Raw genomic sequence first — 23,564 nt, forward strand, 5'->3', positions numbered from 1 at the left:
TTTTATAAAATCATACTTTATAAACTCATGTTTTCTAAAATCATACTTTATAGACTCATACTTTATAAAATCAAACTTTACAAAGTCATGCTTTATAAACTCATAATGTTATAAACTCATATTTAATAACTCATTGTTCATCTTTTCTCGATGCACTTCAACATGAGAAAACCAAACTTTTTTAAACTCATATTTTATAAAATCATGCTTTATAAACTCATACTTTTTAAAATCATATTTTATAAACTCATAGTTCATCTTTTCTCGATGCACCTCGACATGAGAAAACCACATTTTTATAAACTCATACTTTATAAAATCATACTTTATCAACTCATATTTTATAAAGTCATATTTTATAAACTCAAATTTTATAAACTCATAGTTCGTCTTTTCTCGATGCACTTCAACATGAGAAAACCAAACTTTTATAAACTCATATTTTATAAAATCATTCTTTATAAACTCATATTTTATGAACTCAGTTGGTCTTTTCTTGATGCACTTCAACATGAGAAAACCAAACTTTTATAAACTCATATTTCATAAAATCATACTTCATCAAGGAATACTTAAAAATAAATAACATATATAATTTACTTTATATATATATATATTTTAAAAAGTCATATTTTATAAACGTATATTTTCTATAATCATAGTTGATTAACTCATGTTTTGTAACTCATAGTAGATAGATATAGATAGATATAGATATAGACTCATACTTTATAAAATCAAACTTTACAAAGTCATGCTTCATAAACTCATAATTTTATAAACTCATATTTAATAACTCATTGTTCATCTTTTCTCGATGCACTTCAACATGAGAAAACCAAACTTTTATAAACTCATATTTTATAAAAATCATACATTTTAAACTCGTACTTTATCAAATAATACTAAATTCATATTTTATAAACTCATATTTTATAAACTATAAACCCATATTTCGTCTTTTCTCACTAGAATACCAAATATTTTAAAACTTATATTTCATAAAATCACACTTTATAGGCTCATATTGCATAAAATCATGCTTTATAAACTCATACTTTATAATCTCATATTTTATAAACTCATGGTTCTTCTTTTATCAGCACTTCAACATGAGAAAACCAAACTTTTTAAGCTCATATTTTATAAAATCATACTTTATAAACTCATATTTTATAAAATCACGCTTTATAAAATCATATTTTATAAACTCATATTTTATAAAATCATGCTTTATAATCTCATAGTTTGTCTTTTCTCTATGCACTTCAACATGATTTAAAAAAAACTTTTATGAACTCATGTTTTATAAAATCAATATTTATAAATTAATATTTTATAAAATCATACTTTTAAAATCATATTTCATGAACTCATATTTTATAAACTCATATTTTATAAAATCATACTTTATAAACTCATTCTATATAATATCATATTTTATAAATTCATTTTAAATTTTCTCAAAATTCGTCTTTTCACGATGCACTTCAACATGCTAAAACCAAACTTTTATAATCTCATATTTTCTAAAATCATACTTTATAAACTCATATTTTACAAGTCAGTTTGTCTTTTCTCTATGCAGTTCAACATGAGAAATCCAAACTTTTTTAAACTCAAATTTTATAAAATCATACTTTGTAAACTCATGCTTTGTAAAATCATACTTTATAAACTAATATTTCATAAACTCATAGTTTGTCTTTTCTCGATGCAGTTCAACATGAGAAAACCAAACTTTTATAAACTCATATTTTATAAAATCATACTTTATAAAATCATATTTTATAAAATCACATTTTTTAACTCATAGTTCAATAAGCATTATAAGCTCGCCAAAAGGTTTCATTGAATTTCTCGGTACTGTAGTTACGAGTATGGATGTGCCTTTATGGTTTTTCTGTATGTTCGGTGGCAGTTACTGTTAATCATGTCAAACCTCGGCGTATATGAAACAAACCACACACCAGCTAATTATTGCATTCAACAACGATTCACACATTGTTTTTTACACCATGGACTGTTATGATATACGCTTGCATACAGGTTATTCGCATCAGTTTCTATTTAGGTTCCGTTTTAAAATTACACTAGTATTATTTATTAAATTTTGCAAGGTCAATATTCTAGGTTCGTTTGGAGAAGACACTTTTCTGATACCTTGTGACCTGGGTGGAGCTCCTGCACTCTGACACACAAAAATCGAATTATCAGAAAAAGAAAAGGCTGCTTACCTCAAAAAGCATTTTTTTTTTCGGCCGCTTGTGTCTCCGAATGTGCAGGTCCGCTCCTCACCAGGTCTCCAGGTCACAGTTTTAGTCATCGTTCTCTCCTGGCTAGTTTACCAATTGTTACCGCTTAAATGACTCGGGATGAAATGTGTGATTTTATCGTAGTCAAAAAGATTCAGGTAGATTATCACCTGTAGATTATCATGGTCGAAGAGATTTAAGCCAAAGTCTGTGAGTTATTGTCGCAGAGAAGATTTACAGTCAAGGCTTTTGCAGGAGAGATCCTGCACCTCGGGCTCATCAAAAAAACTCAGCCCGAGGTTTAAAAAACTGGGATCGGAAGCTATGCGTACAAGTTTTATTGTGTATCAGATAAGTACAGACACAGCAACAAAACTCGAAGTGGGTTTCGCGAAACCCGATCTGGTTTCTCCCTTTGTTCTCATATCTTCTATAGTCCTGGCGATGCCTTTGCCCGCTCGGAAATATATTTTGAGCCAATCGTAGTCTTGTTTTTTTGTTTAGCTGTTCTCTGATGTCGCTTCTCACCTAGACAATCACAGCCTTCATAGCCACAACCCTCCTTCTTTTGAAGATGGCGTTCATTTGTAGTTTTCTACTGGCAGACAATTAAAAAAAACAGAGACTGATTTTTGCTTACTCTTCTGTCAGGGCTTGTCCCTTACAAGACCTCGGGAGATAGTGTCCTCTGTTGGTCATACGTGGCTCCATCTGGTGGTTTTCAGGGTGTACTACTTTTCAAAGTTATTTTTAAGGGAGAGTTTTATGTAAAATTTGTTGTTAAATTTGGTTGTTCTTTTATCGATTTTAGTATAACATATATGGGGTTTTCATGTGGGGTGACTAAATGTAATCATAACAGGTTACTAATTTAACCACAACAATATATTGAGGGGGACAACTCTGTGTTTTGCCCACCCCCCATAATTTTCGCCCCTGTTTCCCGCACCAAGGTATAACCAGGGCTTAACCCCTGGGCCACACCAGAAGTGAAAGGGTACCTTTGGGAAATCGGCGCAAAAGCGTCATGTCTTTTCGTAGATATGTCAATTCACACCTGGTCTGTCTTCATTCGTCTACAATGCGCTACCGAAAGCAGCACTCTCCAGACTTTCTGTCACTGAAACTATAAATATTGAAATGTATCAACCTTTAATGGGTTAAAGTGAATCTTTGCTTAAATTTTCAACCCTCTGGGGTTGAAAACAAAAAGAATGTGCCGTCAGAACAATGGGAAAAATTGCACCCTGATTGTGCATCCCGGTGCCCCGTTCCTCCAAATAAAACACTGTGCATTATCTCTGCCCATAATAAAGAGATGACCACTCAGTCCCTGTTTAGGCAGTGAATACACATATAATAAAGGGAGGCAAAAGAAGGCGGGGGGGACCTGGCTGTGCTATGGCTGGATCTCACCAACGCCTATGGCTGGATATCCCACCAGCTGGCGGAGGTCACACTGGAGAAACACCATGTCCCCCAGAAGGTGAAACACCTCTACTACAGCAGGTTCAGTTTGAGAGTCTCCTCTGGCCGGATAACCTCTGACTGGCACCAGCTGGAAGTGGGCATAATCACTGGATGCACAATCTCAGTGACCCTCTTTGCACTGGCAATGAACATGCTGGTCAAGGCAGCGGAAACAGAATGCAGAGGGCCCCTCAGCAAGTCTGGAGTAAGGCAACCTCCCATCAGAGCCTTCATGGATGACCTCACAGTGACAACAACAGCTGTACCAGGAGCCAGGTGGATCCTCCAGGGGTTGGAGTGCATCATGGCGTAGGCACGCATGAGCTTCAAACCTGCAAAGTCAAGGTCCTTGGTTCTAAAGAACGGGAAGGTCATAGACAAATTCCGCTTCAGGCTGGGAGTACATCAGATTCCATCAGTCAATGAGAAGCCGGTGAAGAGCCTTGGAATGGTCTTCAACTGCAGCCTGAATGACACAGATTCCATCAAGGCAACCAGTGCTGACCTGGAGGGCTGGTTAAGAACAGTGGACAAGTCTGGGCTCCCTGGAAGATTCAAGGCCTGGGTTTACCAGCATGGAATACTCCCAAGAATGCTCTGGCCTCTGCTCATCTACGAGGTCCCCTTGACTGTGGTGGAAGGCTTTGAGCAAAAGGTGAGCAGGTATCTATGAAGATGGCTGGGATTGCCACGCAGCCTGAGCAACATTGGACTGTATGGGAACACCAATGATCTCAGGCTCCCCTTCAGCTCAGTCAGGGAGGAGTTCATTGTGGCACAGGCACAGGAACACCCGCAGTACTCTGGATCCAGAGACGCCAAAGTGTCTGGAGCAGGGATTGTTGTGATGACAGGGAGCAAGTGGAGGGCAGCCGATACAGTACAGCAAGCAGAAACACGACTGAAGCACAAGGCCATCCTAGGAACAGTGGCGCAAGGCAGAGCTGGACTTGGGGGAGGTGCGAGCTTCAGTCGAGGAAGAGCAAACCAGCAGAGCAGTGGCCATGCGACAGCAAGGCGCCTGGATGAAGTGGGAGCAGGCGATGGAGCGGAGTGTCACCTGGAAGGATATCTGGTAGTGGAACTCTCAGAGGATCAAGTTCTTGATCCAGGGGGCCTATGATGTCCTCCCAAGCCCATCCAACCTGTGCATATGGGGAAAAATAGAAACACCTCCATGTCCCCTGTGTTCCAAAACAGGGACAATGGAACACATCCTAAGCAGCTGCTCCAAGGCACTAGGTGAGGGTCGGTATCGATGGAGGCACGAGCAGGTCCTCAAATCCATTGCTGAAGAAATCAGCAAGGGGATCAAGGGCAGCCGATACACCCAAGCCAGAGCCAAGGCCATCCACTTTGTCAAGGAAGGACAAAGGCCAGAAAAGACACCAAAGAACTGCTCTGCTGGTTTGCTCTCCACGGCCCGAGAATGGGTGATGACAGTTGACTTGGAGAGGCAGCTGAAAATTCCACCACACATCACCCAGTCCAGATTGAGAACTGACATCATCTTGGTCTCAGAGGCCACAAAACAACTTTTCTTGCTGGAGCTGACGGTTCCCTGGGAGGAGAAGATGGAGGAGGCTCAAGAAAGAAAGAGGGAGAAGTACCAGGAGCTGGTGGAGGATTGTCCGAGGGACGGGTGGAAGACCAGGTGCATGCCAGTTGAGGTGGGCAGTCGGGGATTCTTGAGCCACTCCCTGAGCAAAGCCTACGGCACACTAGGCATAACAGGTGCCAACCGGAGAAAGGCCATAGGCAACAACGTGGAGGCAGCAGAAAAAGCCTCCAGATGGCTCTGGTTGAAAAGGGGAGAGCAGTGGTTGTAGTGGGTGTAGCATGCCACTTGTACACAGGCCGGGGATTTGATCACCTCGGTCGGGTCGCCTGGAGGAGGGTGTCTGTTGTAAGACCCGAAACACCCAGTGAATCCAGGAAACACTGAGGATGTGTCCAAGTTTTGTGCATCAGTAGATGTATTGTTAACCACGAGCTATATATATATTGTAGCATATATTGTATATATGAAGTATACTCAGTATATACATATAAATAAATATATTTAGCATTTTTTAATGAATGTAGATCATTTTGACCTGGTCATTTTAAAAGTAGCTCGCAAGCCGAAAAAGAGTGGGCACCCCTGATATATACAATATATGTTGGCGTACCTTGCATCCCGGCATGAACCCTTACGGCACAATAGCATTAAATACATTTATGGTCACTACCTTACTCTGATGACTTGCACTGAATGGAGCTGGCCAGGGTTGCATAGTCCGGACAGTAGCTACTGGTAGCCAGCCTCAAGCAGGCTTCCAAATGATCATCCGTCATGGTGGAACGCTATTTCGACTCAATAATCTTCATGTGGGAAAAGGCTTACTCACATAAATAAGTAGAGCCGAATCAAGGAGGTAGCACATTTCCTCATGTTTGGGTAATTTTCCTCTGTGAGGAACTTGTGAGCCGTGGACTTGAGCTGAATGTCAGCCTGTAGTGTCAACATCTCATCCTCCACTGCAGACGAGTTCAGGTGAAACAGTGTTGCAATTTTTGATGCGAGTGAATCAACCTCAATATCTTCCCTAAATGGGAAGCACATACATGTAGCGATTGGCTTGAGTAAAGCACCTTGAAACCGTTTGTCAAAGTCTGACAGACAGTTTTCAATCTGCTCTGTGTAGCGCCCACTGTCGGGGCGCTCCTCGCACCCCTCCCCTCCCTGCCTTCCCTTGGGTCTCCAGCTTTGATGCAAGGTTTTGAAAGTTCCCCAAATCATGGCGCTGCAGCTTTGAGGACAGAAGTTGCACTACTGAACTGAACTGATCATGTTGACCACGGTTTTGTCTTTTCCATGCAGATAATTATTATTATTATTATTATTTTTGAATGGCGTGCGATCTACCCGCACTACCTTCGCGATCTACCGGTCAATCGCGATCGACATATTGGCCACCCCAATACCCCAATACTTCATATATATACTATATATATGAAGTATACTCAGTATATACATATAAATAAATATATTTAGCATTTTTAATGAAGGTAGATCATTTTGATCTGGTCATTTTAAAAGTAGCTCGCAAGCCGAAAAAGAGTGGGCACCCCTGGTGTAAAACATATGAATTGAAAGTCGCTACATCAAATTTGTATCAGCATCATAAACGGCACAGAGAAAAGTATGATGAATGCATGACAATGAAAGCCCTGACTAGTAAAGTGTGCAGGTCCGCTCCTCACAGCCTGTAAGGCAAACAAAAGACAATTTCAGGCGAATGTTACGCCATATGGAGATATATAAGTCCTTACAAAGATATAAATAAATAACCAACTCCATAAAGCATTACTTGGCAGGAGACATGGTACCCATGTACACTGTTAGCAAAGAGGGATTTCCGAAAATTTTCTGTACCCTGCACAGGAGGTACCAGCTGCCCTCGAGGAACAATTTCTCTCAAGTTGCTGTCCCTGAGCTTTACAACAAATGCCGTGGCAAGGTTCAAATGGAAATGGCTACGGTGAAGTTCGGTTCAACTACTACCGACCTGTGGTCGAGCAGGACGACTGAACCATACATCAGCCTAACTTTGAACTTTGTTGACAATGACTTTGAACTGAAAAAGCAGCTGCTTGCAAACGTCGTATTTCCCCGGGGATCACACTGGAGAGAACACAGCCTTGGGCTTGAAAAAGGCATTGGGTGGATGGAACAGGTGTAAGGAGCGCTAGATTGCTATCACAACGGACAATGGTGCTGTTAAAGCGTCGCACTATTACAGTGGTGCAGCTGAACTAGGTTCCAGTATTTTGAACATTGACTTCACCTTGCCATTAGTTAGTTAAATTGATTTTATCTATTTGATTATAGCGTAATATTTTATACTCCTGTACACACACAAAATGCTGTGTTAAAAACAACCCAATTTGGGTCATTTCCATAACCCAGCGCTGGGTTATTTTTGACTCTTTTGTTTGGTTACTGTCTGAGACATACAGTGTATATATATATATATATATATATATATATATATATATATATAATTTTTTTTTTTTTTATTACATATTAGTTTGCTTTTTCTTAATAAAATCAATTATTATTAGTCTAATATTACTTTTATTTAACCAAAGTACTATTCAATAATGACAAACTGTTTAATAAATGACAATTCTTTATTAATATTTAAGTTTCTCTCAGCTTGCTGTGGATATTCTAACATGTTTGTTCCAACCTGTAAAGAGAAGATAACAAAAGCAGGAAAAATACAACTTAAAAACACACAACAAAGCACTTGATAAATATTTCACACTCAAACAATGCTTATCCAAAGTAATGTAAGACACATTTTTACGCGGCTGCTGCGCTCGGGGGGGCTTCTGGGCCCTTTCTGCTGCTTGGAGGCGCCACCACATAATACCGACCGAATACACCAGAACCATTTGGGATAAGTCATGTACACTTACCGGTGGACACCTTACAAACACACACACACACACATACAGGTGGTCCCAACACACACACACACACAAACACACACACACGCACACACCACCACACATGCTTCGAATGGACCTAATACCTAATACATTTCGTCGTCCAATGTTTATGTTTTCGTGTAAATTATGTTTGGGTCTTTGTTTAATTGTCTCATCCGTGGTGAATCTCTCTTGCTTGGAGTAGTGAGCAGTTGTTTAAAGAACCAAATATGGAAAATTGTTCTCCAAAGAGGGGGGTGGTGGTAGTTCTCGATAACCAAAAGCTATGCTCTTGTCATCCTAGAGGTCATCCACAGGACAGAGGTAATATAATGTTAATGTTAATGTAACACACATTAAGAAAACAGTAGTGATATACCATGGGCCAGTTTTTCAGAATTTGTTTTCAATTTCTCAATAGAATCAGCAAAAGGGTCTCCATCAGTTGCCCATAAAGCTTGAAACTCTAGCTTTTCCTCCCTCTCTTACATGTAGCCGGATTTGCTTGGAGGGACCGTAAATCCTCAACTGTAGAACCACTGTTCTACTCTCACTTTTGCTTCCCTCATTTTGTCTTATGATCTGGATGAATCCCGTCCCCTAATCCATATGGCTTCAGTGCTGATCCTCTCTTTCTATCTGTATTTGTAAAAATGTTGTTGACCGTTGTGGAAGAAATCATCCGCAATGATCGGTGAGGTTAATCTGCCCGCTACAAGAAAACAAAACTGAGAATATTCAAGATTATTTATTCTGAAAAATAAAGAGAAAGATTCAGTACTGCTACAAAGCAGCGCTCGGATCAATCTGATATCACAGCAAAAGACAGGAGGCTTTATACAGAAAAACAGGATGTGGCTTGTGTCAGAGGTCTCCAACAAGTCTGCGCCCCCTGTTGAGTTTCTTCATCTCCATAGAAGGTAAACAGGGCCAATTGTGATTTTATTTGTTCATGTTAAAATGGACATTGTAGGGAGCAAAACATTTCTCTTTACATGAACTCTGGGGGGTTCCTGGGGAGACAGAGACAAATGTTTTAAAACCCCCTTCTGGAGGTAGAGGCCTTTGTCCTCATTCAAAATAGTTGATCATAATCATTTTTCTCTCACATTTCTTCCTCTTATCCCTACTGGAACAACACCATAAGGAAAAATGCAATAATACTAAAGATTCCATAAAATGTAAATTGGATACAATACAATTATACTTCAGAGATATCGTTCAATTCTATTTTATTGGAATCTACTGGGAAAATCCACATCTAAAACTTAATTTAACTATATGAACTCATAACCACATTCCAGATATAATTCAGGGATATCTCCACCTCAAATTGGCCAAACCTCTCTTCTCACATTTGGCTGGAGAAAAGTAAAAGACCAGTAAGTGTTATCTACTATACTATGACAACGCACAGGACAAAAACCCCTGGTCATACAGAGGAAAAATAATTTGTGGCCATTTTACAATTCTAACTAGAAAAACACACACACAAAAGGAAATTTATCATGAATCACATAATGAAATAAACAAAACAAACATAGAGATTTCACTAATACATAATGTTATGCAGATTAATCACTGGTTATCACTTCATAATGACAACAGCAAGATGCATTGTGCACGTAATGACTAACACATCCTATAAGTAAGGATAAACATGATTAGACAAAACATCTCCATATTTCAGCATCTCAGCATTTCAACCTGTTCGTTATTAAAAGGTGGTTTCCACTCATTTAGTCACCATATTAGTAATCATCTTACGAAAGATGGCTACTATACACACTAGACAGCAACATAGCATTAAACACATTATCACTACAGGTATCAATATCTTTATGAACCTAGAAATGTATGGCCCCAGTGCATTTCTTAGCCAAGCAAAGGGGTCCCAAGTGTAAGCTTTATCTTTCATTAAATCATCACATAACTCTTTCATAGCTTGTATGGCTAAAAACAAATTTCCTGATTCTACATCATTGGCAGGAATGTATGTACAGCATGACTCACCTGTCATAGCACATACACCTCCTTGAGCCGCACTCATTATGTCTAGTACCATACGATTCTGGAGAACCATCAAACGGATCGAAGTTAACTCTTGTTTAACAGCTTCTTCTGCTAGGATCGTTGTATTAATGAACAATAACAACCTATAATGTATGATATTGAACCACTTAAAAGCTGTAGATGTACCTACGGGCGCTAATATAGACGGACATATATGTTCCTGATCGTCTTACACGCACATCTTGATGAGCCTTGGTCAGATGTAAATGTAAATTGGCAGAGAAAGAAAGATGATCACACAGGCGTGTCCAATCTTTTCCTGTTGATGGGGCATCATCCTTTTCAAGTAGAAATACTGTAGTGGCATATCCTCTTCACGGGACAGAGGTTACTAGCACGTATCCCGCAAGGATTGCGATCTCAGTTCACGTCTAATTATTCTCCGTTGTTGTCGTTGATCTGGTCCTCTGGAAGGTTGCAGACTTTCTTGCAATGGGATGCGTGTCCCCACATTGGTCTGCCACCTTAACTGCCACTGCAGTGGTGAGGAGTATCTGTAACGGTCCCAGGAATCTGGCGAAGTTCCAGCTTTTCCTCTGGCAGTCGCTACTCAGGTACCTGGTCGGAGGTGGTGTAGTGGTCCTTCGAGTGGGATGGGTAGGGTTGCTTTGACCTAGGCACATAGACTTAAACACTTGGGTGAGAGGCACACATTTTAACCATTGTTTGGTCTAGGTCCACGAATGTAAAATAGGGTACGTGGAATAATTCTGTAATTTCCCCAACAGTTATGTTGAATAACCGACTACAGACTCCGCACAAAGGTTTATGTATGCACCCTAGTGTAACAACAATAATATTATCACAATGTCTAATATGTAGGGGACAATGTCCATAGAATCTCGATTAGGCTACAAAACAACCGACAGTGTGTAAATTATGCCTATCAAATTAACGCTTTTCAAATTTTCCTAGAACGCATTTCTCCAATGTTGTCTGAACATAATCCCATCGACACAATCCATTAATAAAGTAAATCTAACAATGATAAATACTAAACTGGACAATATGATCACTACTGGTTTACGTGATGTATTTCATATGTGGCTTTTGTTGACAGAAGACAGACTTTACCGCATTGGTCTCCTGGTCAGAAATTCATGCTGTGATCGTCCTCGCATTCCCATCATCACTAATGACAGGAATGAAAACTCAGTAGAGCTTACCTTTACTGGGATTCCATTCTGAAAAACAATGTCAATTATCACCAAACAATATTTTAATCATGACAAAGCGTCAGCTTGATCAGTCCATCATGAGGTTCCTGCATTGTTCTAGATTCAAGATTTTTCTAAGCACAATCATTATGTTTACTTAATTCTCTAACTATATCCCACCTTTTTGACAAATGGTACCTACCATATGTCAAACAAGTAAAACAATGAAAAAACTTGTGGGAAAGATACAGCTCAGTACATACTGTACCAAGCTGCTCTGCCACTCCAATAATTTAGTGCAGGCCTTTGAGCAGAGGAAAAAACAAAGTTAGTGAGCCTGTGTCCTCATCTGTGGAGGAGACAACCATCATTAGACAGAGCATAAATTGGGTACAGTGGCTTTGTTGGCTGCATTGGCTCCAACATTTCCTATAGAGATGGGGTCAAGTACATTAATGTAAACAACACAAATAGGAAGATCAAAATGGGGGGGTTATGACATCACAACATTAAACGGATGTTCTGTATGTCTCATCAAACAGCTACAGCACACTGTATCTCACTTGCCTGTACATATTCATGCATTCAAAATAAAAACAAAAAAAACTGTTTACCACAAATAGAAACACAAACACAACCGGTTGTACAAAGATAGACACACATTGTTTTATACAAAAACAGATGACAGACAAACAAACCAAAACAAAAACTCTCCTTTTGTTGTACTCATGAGTTCAAATCATTGTAGTTGAACTTTTCAAGAACTTCAGTAGCAAGATCTGGGCGGGGCGAAGCCACAAGGACGATCGCTGTCAAGCAATCATGTGAATCTCCATAAGAGTGAACAACAGAAGTTGGAGTAAGCAAAGTGAAAGCTGCACATGGTCATGATGGAGAGGTGATGTCTGAGAGAAACGAACCGGTTTGCTTCGTAGCAGGATAAAGTCTACAACATGTAATCAACCCAATGACCCCAGCACAGAGTTTCCGAGCATAGTATGCAACAAGACATAATTCATTTCCATAATATTGCAACAACACAGCTTACATTAAACCATCTTATTCATCCACAGTTAAAGTAATCCAGCAAACCAAACATGGAGCTGGTGCAAAAAACTTGTTCGAAATACAACAAAAGGTTTTACCGTGTAATGGCTTGGCAAGCATTGCCTCGTTCCATGATCCAAAAACAACAATAACCACAACAGCCAAGAAAGGTCATGCCAGGGTGCGACCCTGAGGAGACAAAATTTTAATAAAATAAATGTCATGACTCAAATAATGAACGTTCTTTTGTGCCGGCTGGAGTTACAGTATAAGGGAAAAAAATAGAAACTGTAAACATCTTGTTCTAAGTATTTTAGGAATTCCTGTGTATCTGCGACAAAAGTAGATAAATAAATTACAATATTCTAGTAAGTGTGCTGCCATTGATAAATTCAAAATCAGTCAAAATAAATTTCCGTAATGTAGCAGAAGAAAACATTCCCGGAGGCTCCACATAACTTCAACAACGAGTTAAGCAACTAGAGAGGGTAAAGAAAAATGTGATTCACATACTAAAACATTTTAATATTTAGCGCTCAATACTATATTCCTATTTTAATTTATTTATTTGTATAATTCTTACTTATACCCAGAAAGTAAAATGAATAACTGCAAACAATAAGCCTATGTCAGCAGTCACCAATCTAATAGAACCCTAACGTCATCAATTAAATAGGAGCCTAACTGGTGTTGATAAATAACATTTGATCAACTATTGATTATCTCATGGTCAATTTATGTTACTCAACTCCTAAAAAAAAATTACATATATTATGTTCTAAGCTTTGAACTGCTAGTCTTACCTTTTGGACAGGGAGTAGTCAACTATAAGTCCCATCATTCTGCAGTCTGATTAGAGAAAAATTGAGAGATTATTTGGCATTCCAATCAAGTTAATCAGAATCAGAAAGTATTTCTGATTCCGATTAACTTGATTAACTTGATTACTTGAAGGAAAGGTCTACCACTGTAGGAAGCAGTGTCATAGAGATAGTCACTCCAGGGTGCTCTGACAACAGTGTCCCTGAGTGTTGACACAGTAATCCTTAACTCAGCTTCTGAAGATTGTTTCAACAACTAGACTAGACAACTAGAATGTCATATTAAAATAAGAACTAATCAAGAAATATTCTGGTTCTATAATGCACTCTATAATCTCTGATGCATTTATACATTTTAACGATTGAGCTCAATATGGGATATAGAGCTAAATTCAATCAAGGTCTCTCCTTTCATATACTTGCATGCATATCATCTCAAAATAATTCCAATAGAGCCTATTAAATAATCAAATTTGCAAGTCAGTTATATACAAATAGAAATAACATCAATAATGTACAAGGACCTTTGAATGCTGGACATGTTATGGCCTTACTCATTTGTAGAGCAATTCTCTTTGATCTGATCTTTGTCAGTCCTCCAAGTCTTCTCAAACTGATGCAGTCACATCTACACTGGTCAAAAGTCAAAACTGCAGTCAGTGGATTCCTGCTTAAAACTTCGGAAATAAAACACTGAATAGATGTGTTGGTTAATTCATCAATATATAATTACAACATTAATCGAATCGCAAGACATTTTCAAGTTTAAACTTAAGAATTTTGAATGTCCAAATTAAAAAAAAAAAAACATCTAAATGGCCAACATATTTCACATTTATTTAAGTGTTTCAATTTTTAGTAAGCAAACGTACACAATCCATTACCTCTCGTGTATACAAAACAAAACAATTATTCCTCTTTGTTAAACTACTTGTTAAATGTTATACTGTATATCAACATCTACCTTATTCAATGTCAAATCGAGATTACTTCTAGAGTAAGACAAAAATGAAAATTAATAGTATTAATTATGTTGTCCGATCAACTTAAACAAACACCAGCCCTACTGAGAAAAACAAAGAGTAACCGGTAAGGATTCGAAACACACAAACACAGTTGTATATCACACCAAAACTAACAATTCACTCATGCAATATCATGATTTAATGTATAGTGTTTAATCTATACTATTTAGTTATTTATCATATCCTTTGATTTAGAATTACCAATTTACTAATGCTTTGTGCCATTCAATTTGTTACCGCTGTAACACTGCAGACTATCTCTCTGTGGAAAAGATAAAGGATTATCTTATCTCAACCAGCAGATTACTTTGACACAAGAACACAAAAGGGAAAAATACAGTAAATTTAAAAAATAATAACTCTTTATAAACCAAAAACAAATTAATTTCTGCTGCTACTATGCATCATTTCTGCTCTCCGCGATGTCTTTAAACATATTTTGGAAGCAATTTTCTTTTGAACCAAAAAGACTTTCCCACAACTTAAAACCCTGCTTCAACTCACCACAACACTATTATCACAATCATCTCTCTAAACACAATCCAACAGTTCAAACCATGCAATATATATTCATACTACCACAGCATAGATCTCTGTTGTACATTGAACATTTGACTATTGGTTAAATTATTCAGTTCTGCAGCTTCCTCTGCTGAACCAATATCCTACTAAAATCCCACCTTCATTGTCAAGATTTAAAAAAAAATAAAATAAAAAAATGTCCTAATTCATTTAAAACCTTACGGTATCCTTTCTCGCAATCCTACCAGATATTTCAGATCGTAATGCTACTTTAACACCAAGGACTTGTGTGTGAAAACTAGTTCAACATGTTATGTACAGCACACGCTTACCACGCTTATCTTGCGTTTATACATTCCCTTGTTTCATTGAGGTTTTATCAGCCAGGAGGCTAAATAAAGCCCAAGAAACTGTCTCTCTGAATTCATCTCATCCATACGTGTTCCAGAGTGATCAATCGGCCAGACACCAATTTGATCACACAGGATTCATGTGAAAGTATATTATACTGCAAATAGAATCACACAGTGCGCCCTTCAACTCCGTTCTCCTCCTAACTATTTAAAACTTACTGAAACTAGTTAGAAAGTAAGTCGCATAGCTGGATTATCAATACCTCCAAAATGAAATCTAAACAAAATAGTAAAAATCAATAAACAAAACAATAATTATTTTTTGATAAAATAATTAAAATTATGATAATAACAATTATTATTATTGTCTTTGATTTTATTTTTATTCCCTTTTTCTTTATAATCAATTTTACTCTAGTTATTAACACAACACTTCTGCTAGGAGGAATCAACAATACTCGATAATATTATGTCTTCAATAATGTTGAGTTATTATTGAATAAAATATATATATTAAAAAAATAAAGATAACCAAACAAAAAAAAAAAACACGATCATCTTGATGATACAATATTGGCCACTTTTCTAGTCCTCCAGACCAATTATCCGCTACCCTTCCTTGTTGTGCCGCATGCAAACAGGCCATACGTCTATGTGAGGGGGGGATTTCTGAGTTATGGAAATGAATTTCTTACACAATAGCTTTTCCTTCGATCTTCTATGATCGGTACAATATCTCAGTTAGTCCTAACCTTAATTTTTCTAAGATCTCGCTCTCTGCTGGATCTGCCAGTCATGCCAGACGACTCCTTCTCGGATGTCTTTACGGTCGGTTCCTGCCTGCCGTTGTGCACACAACCTGGTCATGAGGAGTTCCAACAGAGGCAAGCAGAGATCCTGCCGACAACGCCAAACCGTGGAAGAAATTCTTCCGCAATGATCGGTGAGGTTAATCTGCCCGCTACAAGATAACAAAACAGAGAATATTCAAGATTATTTATTCTGCAGAATAAAGAGAAAGATTCAGTACTGCTACGACCGGCCTGCAGTCCGTGCTTGGTGTCAGCAGCGCGAGTTCTGGCCCTGCAGCATCTTGTGCCTGTGCGTGGGGTTTGGTTGTACTGTATGTGTCCGCCTCAGGGGTGCAGGGTCTCCTTGCCCTCTCTGGAACTGGTTTATGCTGTTCAGGGCTGTGCATGGTTGTTGCTCCGCGGGCTTTCAGCTTAACTGGGGGCTGGGATATCTTCTGTGGGTGCAGGGCAGGGTGCTTGGGGCTTTCCTGCGGTCTTGGAGTGTGGATACGGCTGCTGGACTCAGGGGTGGCTTTGGGACCTTTTCCGCTGCTTGGAGGTGCTACAATATAATACCGACCTCATCCAACAGAACCAATTGGGACAAGTCCCGTACACTCACCGGTGGATATATCACACACACACACACACACACACACACACACACACACACACACACACACACACACACACACACACACACACACACACACACACACACACACACCACCAGCACCTACTTTGATCACACCCCCCAACACCCTCCTGGTTACATCCCTCAATGTACAATTATGACAGGAAGAGGCCACGTTCTGATTTGCTGTTCCAGTTTTCCTGGACTTAATTAATTCTGTTTTGTCAATATATGTTGTCATTTGACTTTTCTATGTTCATGTTTTTCCATGTACCTGCTGTTTATTATTTGTTTCACCCGTGGTGATTCTCCCCCTCTTTCAGTAGTGATTATTTGTTTAAAGACCAAAACAGGGTAAAATCGTTCTCCAAAAAGGGGGATTGGTGGCGGTTCTGTGTAACAAAAAGCTGTGTTCTTGTCATCCCACAGGTTGTCCACAGGACAAAGTTATTGCAAGCAGTTTTTGATGATTAAAGAACAAATAACAAGTGGCATCGCAGGTTGAGAAGTTGAACTCCACATGTAGAAAAACGCTGTCCTAGATGGATGGCATACAAATACTCTGTGTTGTATGTCAAGCATGCTGAGAGCACAGGAAAAAAAAAAATACAGGGACGTTACGTTTACAGTTTTAAGGTCTATTCTTTTTTCTGAATCCACATATGGAAGCTGCACTCTCCTTATTTCTAATTCATATTTATGACTGGCATGGTCCCATTGATTTTCTAGTTCTACCGTCACACACCAATGTGTTCTTCCTTTACAGACATCTCCCTTACACTGATCTTGTCCCAGGGCTATCAGTCCGTACTTCTTATGTGTAGCTACAGCACATAATCTATCTTCAATTATCATGACAGTTTGTGTGCATTGTTCATTGGCATTGTTCATGTCTCCCGGCAATAGCACAGTACAGTGCTCTGGACTAGTCCTCCATCCAACGGGTTGGATCTCTAGCCTGCCAGGTATTACAATTGTACAGGTTTCTAAAGATTGCTTAGACTAGGTAGCGAATAGACTCGCCCAGCTGCTAACAGTCTCCTTCCTGAAGCCTCCCCTGTTTCAACCTCTCAAGCAGCTGGTCTTAATTACGAGTAAGAGGTGCGGGCCAGATTAGAATGAACGAGTAATAGCACCTATTTAATTAGAACCTTATACGCAACCATCGCACACACGCAAGGCGCAAAGAAAAAGGCAACTGCACATGCACGTGTAAAACTGACATACATTTACACACACACGCACGCACGCACGCACACACACACTAATTTTCCGGCACTAAAATTACCGTGGACCTCCCAGCCTTTCACCTTTTTAAAATGGACACTCAGAGAGATAATGACGGATTGTAGAGAGAGAGAGGTAACATTGACATGCAGTTAAAGCTTGACGGCAGGTCTGTGATGGTATCAAGGCTCCATGGCCGGGCAAGGTTTCCTTTTAGCCCCAATTTAATCGCATTTATTAATTTTATTCATAATTTTTTTGCCTCTTTAGAAAACCAAAACCAAAAGTTTGTTTTTAAGTTGAATATTTAGGCAAAAGTTTCCCATAGGTGTTTGGGGAAACCTTGTGTATATACTAGTAAGCTAGTTAGCACATATTAATAATTGATATCCATAATTTATTCATAATTCATTCATAATTCATAATTTTTTATATACCCTATATACCTATAAAATTTATTTATCCTCCATCTGACTATTTCTGTTTTGTATTTTAATTATTTGTTGGGGCTTTTTGTATATAGCACTCTGAATTCTAAACTAGTCCCAGAGCCCTGACAATGTGCAGATGGGGGCTGAGAAAACCACCAACTATCTAAAATGACTTGGCTTTTGGCAGGGGTTTTTTGTTTTGTTTTTTTTAAACATCCCCCATTGTGGTCACAGGCAGTTCCAGCGTCTCCTCTATCGGCCTCTGCAAAATGTAACTCTCTTCAGCAGTACAGTGTATTTGTTTCACAAATACGTCCAGTTTGTTTCACAACCACGAGGAGATATAAAAAACACACAGAGGCCCCATTGTTGCCCACAACTCTTTACTCCCAACACCCAAGAAGAAATTTGGAAGGTGATTATCCTCCTTTATAAATCAGGCTTCTGCAGGGTTTGGCGATTTTTCTATCATTTGAATACTTTTGACATTTTCACATTTTTCATAGAAAGGCTTAAAGAAATTATTAATGTTGCATCCAATTTATTGCACAGTAGAGCCAGATATGTAAGGGTGAGAAATGTACAGGATATTTTGCCCACAGAGATTAATAAAGTAAATGGAAAATATATATTTGAGGTAAGCCATGTAATATAAAGTATGTGTGGGGAAAAAAAACACCTACACAAGCAGCAATACCTAAAGGTAATGGTTATCTGGATATATAAGGAGTCTACTTTATTCATCTTGGGCATATATAAATACAATATATATAAATTAATATTGAATTATAGTAATTCATTGACAATATTTGAAATCATTAAATCCTTTAGAACTGCTCATACCATAACCTCACTGAACACTTTATTATTGAGAAACATCCTGTTCTGCTGCAGATTCGCACGATGCTTAAATGCAATAAAATTTATGTGATGTTGTCCGGACAGAAAGAAGTTCACAAGCTGTGTATTTTATTTTCTGGGTTTTTTGATTCACCTCTATTGGCTACATTCACAATAATGTAAGAAACTAGAAATAGGAAGCTGTGTCGCTTCCAACTGATAACCTACTGTAGCCAATGTTCCGCTTTGGATGTACTACGACAATTTCAAAAAATGGTAATAAAATATGATAGGACTGTCATTCAAAAAAGTACAGTACAAAGTGGTGGATCGAGATTGTGATTGGACAGTTACAAATTATGGGAAATTATGGCTGTATTGAAAAGTAGAGAATCTATCCTTACACACACAATCAAAGATATATGCCAGGTTATCAGTGAACTGTTATCTTTTCTTAACATCTGTTCATTTAATCTGAACACTAAGGACCATGAGAATTTCTCTGCCAAGAAGTAACTTACAGTAACCGTGGTAACCGTGATACCATCCACTTTATTCGCTATTATATATTATTATATACACAACAAACACACACACACACATAAACACTACCCCCCAACACACACAAATAGAAATACACACTCCCCCAAGACATTTGTTTTTCAAGGTGTGTGTATGTGTGTGTGTGTGTGTGTGTGTGTGTGTTTTGTGGTGTAATTGTTTGTGTAATTATGTTGCGTAATTGGCTTGGCTTCAGGTTGACTACCACAAGCGCCATGTTACCGGCGCTATGCATCATTTTATACTTGAGTAATTATTTCATTTTCTGCTGAGTGCAATCACCAAGAATTACAACTGTGGTGATAATGATTAAATCACAGCTTTTATTATCATCATCATCATCATCATCATCATCATCATCATCATCATTATTATTAATATTATTATTATTGCCTTCCACTGTCTAACCTCGTTGAGCGCAATCTATTCCCCCATCTTAAAATCAAGTAATACTGTGTTATTGATTGTAGAAGAACAATTTTTGACTCTTAACAATTCCTGATAGCAGTGAACCAAAGTTTATACAGATTCATATATTATTACACAGGTAAATAATAACCATCTCACTGTATAAAATTCATCACAACGCCATACCTACTATAGAGTTGTACAGAGGATACTGCTTCTATGAAAAGTTGTGCACAGCTATAGAAAATAACGTGCCCTTAACACACCTCTAAGGTATGATGTGAAATACAGGTGAGTCATTGCTAAATCAGGAATAAAAGATGCTGAAATCCTTTTGCAAATTTCTGAAGAGTAGATATATGTTCATTGCACCATTGGGACTTTTTCATCTGTAATATTTTGCTACGCCAGCACACTGATGTCACAACCACTAGTGTCGTTCATGTCATACTGCTCGGTGTCCACATTGCAATGCACGGTGAGAGAGCGTTTATTGGGGCAGAGGAGGTTGGCAAAGTACCTTCGGAAGGTCTCGGAGAGGCAGGCATAGAGGATGGGGTTAGCACAGCTCCACGAGTACGACAGCAAGACCACAAACTCAAAACCCTGAGTGAAGTTCTGGACCAGGTTGGTGTGGTACAGGGAGCAAAAGTTGAAGGCGTAGAAAGGCAGCCAGCACACGCCAAACACCAGAACCACCGCCACCACCATCTTAGTGACCTGCCTCTCCAGATGTTGGCTAGCATGGATCGGCGAGCGTGCCGACCTGAGCCTCTGCGATCTCAAAGTAATCAGTAGAGTGGTGTAGGAAGCTGTGATGACCATGAAGGGCAGGGCAAAACCCAGGACAAAGGTATATGTGAGGAAACCCAGCCGCTGGGAGTAGGAGCCCAGCTCTGGGTCCACAGTGCACAGCCCTCCGTGGGCTGAGAAGTGAAGTGCCATCGGGAGCACAGGGATGAGGGAGAACAGCCACAAGATGGCTGAGACAATCTTGGCGCGGGCCGGAGTTCTCCAACTGGAAAAGCGCAGTGGGTCCACCAGCGCCATATAACGGTCAATGCTCATCACAGTCAGGCAAAATACACTGGTGAACTGGTTGATGCCGTCCAACACCATGACAAGCTTGCACAGCAGGTCCCCGAACTCCCAGCGGTTCTTGAAGTTCTGGATTGCTACGAACGGTAGACTGACCATGAATAGCCCGTCGGCCAGCGCAAGATTGAAAATGTACACTGTTGTGGCTGATGCCATTTTGTCCAGCTTCAAAATGGCAACGATGACCAGGGAGTTGCCAGCTAGGCCCAGGATACAAATGATCAGATAGAGAATGGCCATTGCAATGCTGAAACCATCCATCCTAGAATTAAAGAAAAGCTCCTCATCCATATAGGTACTGTTATAGTCCAGATCCAGGAACAACGAGCTGTCCATCTTCCATGTAATGCATCCAAATATGTGATCTGTGTAAAATGTCAACAGGCCACGAAGGGACGAAGAGCTCAGGGAATAAAGGAGTAAACAGAAAAAAAACAATCACAGGATAAACTTTTGTAGTGTGGCGATGTTTTCTCTCAAAATCACGGAATTGACCAAACAGCTGGCTTTTCACAAACACAGAGTTAAAAAACTGACATCCTTTCTGATAAAAAAAAAAAAAATCAATCCCCCAAAACACCAAAAAACTGCTGCACACAGCGGCTTCAGTTGTACCTCGATTTCTTATTAAATAAAAACTCTTCTCACTTTTCCCTGTCAAGTAACCTGTTCAACCCTTCTGTTTCTCTCTCTCTCTCTCTCTCTCTCTCTCTCTCTCTCTGCTGTGGTAGCACACTTAACATACACTGACACATGAACCCAGCAGAGCAGAAAGTCTTCTAATAGCGAAACTGAGCTAAACTGCCAGCCGGTCGGTCGGTCGCAGTGTTTCCGTTGGGACGGACGTCTGCTTGACTACTCTTTCCCTGGGAGCTCTTCTAAAGCTCCCCCTCACTGAATAAAGGGTGTGCCTACTGGTGTGTGTGTTTGTGGGGGTTATGTGTGAGGATGTGTTTGCCCCCTCGCCCCCCCCCCCCAAAAAAAACCTCACCTCCCCCTTGTCTGTGGGTCTCTAAAGACTGTGATAAGCTGCAGCTTGACTCTCATTCCAACCCCCCACCCCCTCCCCCCACGCACGAGCACTCACAGTATAGCCGCTGTTATGCTGTTTCCAAGGTAAAGCTAAGGAAGGCCCCCCCCATCTGCTACAATACTTTTGTTTCTATAACACAACAGTCCAAAATGACACTCACTCTTCCTCCCTCTCTCTTGCTTTGTTCTATCTCTTGCTTTCCTATTTTTCTTTTCATGGGGGCGCTAAATTGCTCACAGACACACACATACAGACACACATGCAGCACAACCACGCAAACACAAATAAACAGAAACCTATACACATGTATATATGCACACACACATGCGGCCACACGTATGCACACACGCACACACACACACACACACACACACACACACTCTGGCCACCAACCTTTAGGACCTGGAGTGATTAGAGTGAAGCTGCAAAAAAAGTGTGTGTTTGTATTTTTGTGGTTGTATTGACACCAATGCTGTTTTTACACAATTGTGCCTATTTTCCGCTGCCCTTCTGTGTGTTTGTTTTGTGATGCTCCATTCATCCCCAAGAGGTCTGTCGAGTAGCGGGGATGGAGAGAAAGAAAGAAAGAAAGAAAGAAAGAAAGAAAGAGAGAAAGAAAGAAAGAAAGAAAGAAAGAAAGAAAGAAATTAAGGTGAAGGAGGCCTTGGAAAAGATAAAAGACCTTAAGATGAGTGATCACCTCTGTGTTTTTGCTGCTCCCTCCACACACACACACACACACACACACACACACACACACACACACACACACACACACACACACACACACACACACACACACACACACACACACACACACACACACACACACACACACTCAATGTAGCTTGAATGTTATTCTCCCTTGTAAGTCGCTTTGGATAAAAGTGTCTGCTAAATGACTAAATGTAAATGTAAATGTAAACTGACCAAATGCAACCTCTGGCTCCTGCTTAGCACTCAAGCAAGCAAGATCTCAGATCAGATCAGATCAACTTCACTCGCAAAGCGATTTCTGAGCAGATTTACACCTCGTGCCACGTACCTGGAGGGTAGAGTGGTGTTGCCAAACAACCAAAACCGAGCAGGACTTTTTATTTTTTTATTAAACCTCTTCCAATGTACAACATAAAGGCACACTTGTCATACTGCAGTATATAACCGAGCAATCACAAGTAAGGATAGCTAAAATAAGTTAATGGTAATTGTTTATCTGGGCCGTTAGCAACCTAGCTCTACCCCTATTGTGACTACTACAACCTGTCTGCATACATATACATACAGAAACAGGAATTTATTTATTTATTAATATCGAAATGATCCATCTTGTGTTTGCATG

The 23,564-nt window shown here is 39.4% G+C and overlaps 1 protein-coding gene across 1 annotated transcript; it reads right to left on the reverse strand.

Moving 5' to 3' along the window:
• Positions 1–20,496: 20,496 nt before the first annotated feature.
• On the reverse strand, positions 20,497–21,453 carry LOC307245926 (somatostatin receptor type 5; the record flags this gene model as incomplete). The annotated part of the gene is made up of 1 exon (XM_080021667.1): positions 20,497–21,453. The coding sequence occupies one exon, from the start codon at positions 21,451–21,453 to the stop codon at positions 20,497–20,499; it is 957 nt and encodes a 318-aa protein (XP_079877793.1).
• Between the last annotated feature and the right edge of the window lie 2,111 nt (positions 21,454–23,564).

The sequence above is a fragment of the Zeus faber genome (assembly GCF_960531495.2).
Source record: "Zeus faber genome assembly, chromosome: 20".
Taxonomy (NCBI): domain Eukaryota; kingdom Metazoa; phylum Chordata; class Actinopteri; order Zeiformes; family Zeidae; genus Zeus; species Zeus faber.